This window comes from Macrobrachium rosenbergii, chromosome 4 (genome assembly GCF_040412425.1).
Source record: "Macrobrachium rosenbergii isolate ZJJX-2024 chromosome 4, ASM4041242v1, whole genome shotgun sequence".
In the NCBI taxonomy this organism is placed as follows: Eukaryota; Metazoa; Arthropoda; class Malacostraca; order Decapoda; family Palaemonidae; genus Macrobrachium; species Macrobrachium rosenbergii.
This window is the reverse complement of record NC_089744.1, coordinates 64,867,984-64,875,081: the sequence shown is the minus strand read 5'-3', so window position 1 is coordinate 64,875,081 and position 7,098 is coordinate 64,867,984. Positions and strand designations below refer to the sequence as shown.

General features: G+C 36.5%; 1 protein-coding gene across 1 annotated transcript in view; it reads left to right on the top strand.

Moving 5' to 3' along the window:
- The window catches only part of fw (furrowed), a 158,853-nt gene that overhangs the window by 100,570 nt on the left and 51,185 nt on the right, over nt 1-7,098 (top strand). Inside the window, exons 3-4 of the mRNA XM_067098672.1 lie at nt 5,305-5,363; nt 5,841-6,050. Coding sequence (XP_066954773.1) covers nt 5,305-5,363; nt 5,841-6,050 — 269 coding nt within the window. The remainder of the gene's footprint in view (nt 1-5,304; nt 5,364-5,840; nt 6,051-7,098) is intronic.

Below are 7,098 nucleotides of genomic sequence, written 5' to 3'. Positions count from 1 at the left end.
CCTGTATGTGAATCAGGTTAGGAACTCCTTAACATACACATTTTCACTTAGGGGAAATGAGTTGTTTCCCTCGTCGATAAAAAAAAATACGAGAGGATGTGTTGCGCAACGGATACGTCAAAAGATGTCCTTGAAAACATCCTTTCTTAAATCAGTCGCTTGTCTTTTTTTTTTTTATTCATTCGTGGTTTTCCTCTTCATCTTCTTCGTGGCATCTCACCTAGGACGATATGCTTCCTTTGAAGATGTACGATAATTAACTCCCCATGGTGTCTTCTGCCGGATGCCAGCATTGCATTTCAAGGCCGTATTTTTAAGGATGTTTATTCCTTTGATGAGCATACTTCAGGTGACACCTTGTAATGTACGTGTCAGTGTTAGATATCCAATTCTGGGATCTTTCCTAGACAGTGACCCCCAAGGCTTTTCGGGGGTCGTTATCTGGGACTAATATTTCTTGGGGGTATGTATGTATGTGTATGTATCCTTGTGATATTTACAGTCTTTTGTTTATGTTTTTACGGTAGCCTCCAACGGGCTTTTATTAAACACGCCTCGAAGGTGGATACATACCGGGTTAAAACCTTTGGGGTTCACTATCTAGGAAAGATCCTAATTTTGTCTTGCAAATTATTGAAATTAGAATTTGAAAACGCAACTTCAAGAAGTTATACTTTATTTGGCTTGATGAAGTTTTCTGCTTTGACTGCAGTCTCATAATGGGCTTTGGATCGTTTTCCATATTTTAATCCATAAACATTTCCCTCGTTTTTTGCTAAAATGTTTATCGTTTCAGTTTCTATGCTGAATGTTTTTCTAGTAATCTGATGATGAAATGTATTAGATAGGTCATATGAGCCTTTTTTGTTTTTTATCAGAATATTTTAAAAAGTCAACAAGCATTTTAGTGGTCATTCTCAAGAAATCAAAATTATATATATACACATATATATATATATATATATATATATATATATATATATATATATATATATATATATATATATATTAATTTACATATTTACATATATAAATATATACACATTTATATTTTTATATATATATATATATATATATATATATATATATATATATATATATATATATATAAATACATATATGTATATGTATATGCATATATATATATATATATATATATATGTACATACATATGTATATATATATATAAATGAAAAATCCGCTGTGCGTATATAGTTTCTTAGTTCACTGCCAGGTTGCAGAAGTGTATTACCCTTTCCTTATTTTTCTGTTTCCTGTGATTGCTTTCTTATGTATAATTTTTCACATAATGGCCAGCGAGCCTTGACCCGGTGCGCTCACTGCCAAGGCTGACGGTAAAATTCCCAAGAAAAACGACGGCGATTACGCTTTATTTCCGCTCGTTTCGTATTTCCCTTAAGATGGAAACAATAGACTAACGTCGTCTTTTTGAGCGCCACTTCAAAATCTCTAGTAATTCGTCCTTGAATTAAATGCGTGAATGTGATTGTCATTCGGTTTTAGGGACCATAGAGTATTACATCATTAAATTCTTATTCCCGTGGGAACTTCTCTGACTATTTTGTGTAATTAAATCAGGTATTGTCTATAACGCATAGCCAAAATCGCGCATATATACTTATATGTATATATGTATATATATATAACATATAAAATATGTATCTATATATGTATATATATAATATATATGTATATATTTATGTGTATATATATATATACATATATATATATATAAATTATAAGGATTTCGCTTGAATGCATTTGTTTTATTGCTGCAAGCAATAAGTTAGATATTGAAAACAAAATTATCTCTCTCTCTTTCTCTCTAAGTCGTTTTTCCTTAGAAGCGGCTCTAGAGAAAAACGAGACGACAATTCATGCAACGCTGGTGCTGCAACTGCTGAATTAAAAATGATATCCAAGTGAAGAGAAAGAGCGTTTTATAAAGAGGATAGGGACAGAAAGGCTGATAGAGGAAGCACAGTGTGAGTTATACAAGGAAGAGTGTGTGTGTTGATCCAGTGGTTGCTATAAAACAGTTGTGAGTGAAGTTTGAAAGTAAAGGGAAAACTCTATATGTGACATGTATGGACTCTGAAAAAGCAGTGTGGAGGATGTATAGGGTGTATAGTATTGAAAGATAACTAGTCGAGAATGATTAAAAGTTTTACCTTAAAGGAAAACGTGTATTAGAGTAGTAAAACATATATATAATATGTATATATATGTGTGTGTGTATGTATGTATATACATATTGTATATATATATATATATATATATATATATATATATATATATATATATATATATATATATATATATATATATATATATGTTTATTCTTGTATGAATAAACTAGTGGTTTCAGGTATAGTCGTAGAGAACTCATTGCTTATATGAATATGGCGCGAGAGCCACGATCTCCCCTCTCCTACGGGTCAGAAACCGTTTTAAACGGTTAAGAACGACGTCAGACGCTTTGATCCGATGATTAACCACCGTGTGTTCGATAGTTAATTTTCTGGATCTTTTTGTGATTACTCAACGTCTTCGAACTCCGTTAGAGCAAGGGCAGTTGTGCAATTTTCTAGTATTATTTTGGTTTCTTTCTTATGTTGTTATCCCAGCAATTATCGTGGGTCGTTGAATAGTAACTAAATTATTACAAGTATTCGTTTATGAACGGTCCCATATAGATACGCCTATTCGAACGTTAGCTGGACCTCTACTTGTCATTCAAACGTTCATTAGAGAATGTGAGTCATGAAGTACTCTGACCTTTCCCTCCCGATAAGAGTTTAGAAAGCGTTTCCTCGGAAATTTGAAAGAATCGACTGCGGTCTTAGCCGGTCTAGCCCATAGCTGGGCCATAGGTTCCTTTCTGCATATGTTATAGCTAGCGTGTTAGCATTGGAGTGGTAATCAGTCTGTGCTCTTCATAGGAAGAAATTCTGCCTCAGTTCACGTTAACACTATTTCAAGGAATTATCACCTCGTGTCACTCAGCATGACGCAATCGATGTCCAGGTACAAAGAAAATACAAATTGAATCCTCGGTTGTTTCCGATGACTGGAATTTGATAATGTGGTGTTAAGCGACACAATTTTTTAGGTATCTTGGCTTTCTGCTGCTAAACAAGAGCCGGACATGTAGTTTACCGCTAATGAGAATATGATTAGGAGCAGAAATGTCATAATGGTGAGCAGCACATAAAATAGAAGGAAGGACCCTTGAAAACATTGAAAGGAACAGGGAATCCCTCATCAGTTGACCTACTGGATAAGAACCCCTCGAAGGTATTATGTAGGTGTTTTGGAGGGAAAATTGCATCTGGAAAGCAAGTTGGTAAAATTCTCAAGCAAACATCCCTAGTGTATTACATGTAACATAGCAAAGAATTATATATCTAGTGGCTATTCGACTGTTATATACTGCAACCAGGGTGGAATTGCTAATGGGACCAGCATGCGCTTATATATATATATATATATATATATATATATATATATATATATATATATATATATATATATATATATATATATATATATATATATATAATGTGTGTGTGCGTGTGTAATATTCAGGTGTGCATGTATGTAAATAGAGAGAGTTTATGCAACGTTGCGTAAAAGATGCCATTTGCACAAATTGTTTTGTGATTTAATTATCCAGTAATTTATTCCTTCAAGTACTCTTATATACACATTTATATACTTATCTCCAGGTCTTGTGAATGTAGCACTGTCAATATTCTTGCATATAACAGTCACGTCTGCTTTTGCACGCATGCATGTGATTGAAGAAACGCACTCGTCTGTCAGCACTTTCATGCAAGCTTGAGCACCCACGCAATTAAGGGGGAAAAAAGTGTAAAGCACACAAGCTCGTGAAATCGCTGGAATCAAGTGCTGTTAAGTCATAGATGCTGAAGGTGCGGCCATTTATAGCAACCTCATACGTTTACATAAAACGCACGGAAGAAGTTCATTTAGCGGGTGAAAATATCAGTGGCCATCTTCCGAAACTGCAAATAAGATAGTGTTGTCAGGTGTTTACTGAAGAATACGACTTTCTCTCTCTGCCCTCTCTCTCTCTCCCCCTTTCTTTCTCTCGACTTTTTTGTTTGCTAGTTCCTCCCTTCAGAAATATTTTGCATTACAGAAATTACGTATTTAATCTGTTTAAGTAATTTTTATTTTCGTGTGCTCTGTCACACGTGAACTTCTCACTCACACGGTGGTCCCATGTCCCTGAATGTTTTGATGCAGTTCTGGTAAAAGGGTGTGGTCTGTCATTTATAAGTATATTATAACAGACTGAATTCATTGTCACCAGAAGTACGCTTGTGAATATTGATAGGAATGTGTTTAGAAGACGACACGTTCGATTGAATGATTTTAGTGGTCGATATAATTATTATTTTGCCCTAATGAGTAACTATTACGTATATCTGTGTCCGATGGTCTATGATACCCATCCATAAGACTTGAGCCCCGCAGAGGGATAGTGCTGTCAGTGCACCTCACGGGGTGCACTCTAGGCATTACTAAAGGTTCTTTGCAGCGTCCCTTCGGCCCCTAGCTGCAACCCCCCTTCATTCCTTTTACTGTACCTCCATTCATGTTATCTTTCTTCCATCTTGCTATCCACCTCTCCTAACCATTATTTCAAAGCTCAACTGCGAGGTTTTCCTCCTGTTACACCTTTCAGACCTACCTATTCTCAATTTCCTTTCCAGCGCTGAATGACCTCACAGGTCCCAGTGCTTGGCCTTTGGCCAAAGCTCTATTTTCCATTCCATTTCATAAGACTTGGGTTATTATAAACCATATACACTGGTGGCTAATTATACAGCAAGGTTATGACTGTAACATTTCAAGCTTCTCTTGCTTCACTTTTGATGTAAAAATGCATTTTCTTATTGAAATCTTGTTCTATTCTTTTTCTATCCGAAAATATTGTAGCAAAATCCACATTGGATGTTGTTCTTCATATTCATCTGGCTTAATGTTAGACTGAGCATATAATATGAGTAATCAGTGTTTCGGAAATGATTGTTTCTGTTTGCTGCTGAATGAACAGCCTTCACTTTTATAGTATGTTGATCACTTGTTTGGGAGAGGGACATAAGCAACCAAGTTGCTCCATGGACCCCTTCATTCATCACTATTATAGGATACAAAAAAAGAAAACAAAAATTTGATTTCTTATTGTCATGCATCGCTGACATTGTCAAGACTTACTTGAGTGAAGCTAATGTGGGAACGATTTTGTTTCAGATCCGCAACTGCTACTTGCGGTGCAGATGGAAAGTGGGCCGGAGAGCTGCCTCATTGCGGTTGGTATCGAAGCGTTTCTGAATGACTCGCTCTTTTTTTATAATTTTCTGCTTATGAAAGCAATGTACAAGCTTGATTTTCCCCTTAGGAAAATTTTCTCAGATTTCCTTTCACATACTTGCAAAGTTTTTTATTCTTTACATTAGAAGTAATTTATTATGATTCTTTCCCTAAAAATTTTATTTTACTCCTAAATGTACTCGTCAATCGTTGAAGTGCTTTTCTGCTCTTTTATATCTTATTTTCATTGGTTAGAACTTCTGTATTATTGAATGACTTTCTAAACTTTGATTTGTTCACACTACTTATAAAATTCCGATAAAATAGAATATATATATTCATTTTAGGAATCTGGGTAAACTTTCATTCAACGATTCCTGATTACAGCTGTTTTGTAAATTTGATTTTTTCCTTTTGAGTTACGGTCAACGCTTCGTCATAACTGCCAATAATGATGTTATCCTTGGTATTTGCAGCCACGAACGTCGCGTGGAAGAAACCGGTGAACCAGTCCTCGACGGCGAGAGGAGGCACTGGCGAAAATGCTAACGACGGCGACCTGACGACGGTGCACGATGGCCAGAAATGCACTGAGACTCTGGTGGAGGCTTCCCCCTGGTGGGTCGTCGATCTCTTGCAAGAGTATGAGATCACCGTCGTTAGGATTACCACCAGAGGCTGTTGTGGTGAGTGACACTTTCGTAGTGAGTGGTCGTGCTGAGATTTCAACTGATCCAGTCACAGTTCAAATTTACAGCAGCTATGGCGACGATGGTTTAAAAGCGTTACTACTAGGAGACCGCTGTTCTATGAAGTGCTAGTGTTTGGAGTACTAATGGGCCGTATCCAGTACCTGTGATCACCTACTGAAGGGTTGTGAACCCCCTGGAGGAGGAACCCTCCCTTAAATGACGGATGAACCTTGAGGGCAACGCCTTATGTATGTTTGGTCTTTTTACGAAGAAATGCTAACACCGTAGTAGTAAGAAGCAGTACAACGCTGCTCTAGGAAGTGTCGGTGGTTGAGGTAAAGAGTGGGTGTCTGGGCTATAAAAGTAAAAGGTATAAAGACAAGAAAGGGGTAACGTTTGTAGTGTCAGGAAGAACTGGGTGATGGTAAAAGTGTATAGATATGTTAGTTCAAGGGTAGTATAGGTGAGAATGACGATGAGGTAAATGAAAGTGAAGAGATTAGAGCAGTGAATGGTGGAAGAATATAAGCAACTTATTTACACCAGTTTTTGGAAGTAAATATGGTGAATGATTTTAGGGCAAGGGAATCGAGTCGCATATCAGGTGAAGCAAGGAAGGTAGCAAGGTGTGTGCAAATAATCGGGAAGAGACTTGGAGTTCCTATGGAAGTCAAGGTGGTAATGTATGGAATGATTTTGGACAAACTCCTCTATGGAAGAAAACTAGATTTTGAATGCAAATTAAAGAAAATAAGTCGTTGTCCAGATTGTTCGTTTGTGGACAGTTACATGATATGAATAAGTAGTAAAATGGTTGGCATAGATTGATGAAAGAGTGGATAGACAATTCCAGTGTGTTATTAAGGAGTAGAAAAGGATTAGCCAAAAAGGCCTTCATAGATTTTGTGAAATAGGTGTTAGAAAGAAAAGGCCCTAATATCCAAGAAGCACAAGAATGTATGCAAGGCAGAGGTGAATGGTGCAGTGTGTGTGTGGGGGGGGAGGTTTATTTGCTGCTAATGGGGTTTCTATGTAAATATTT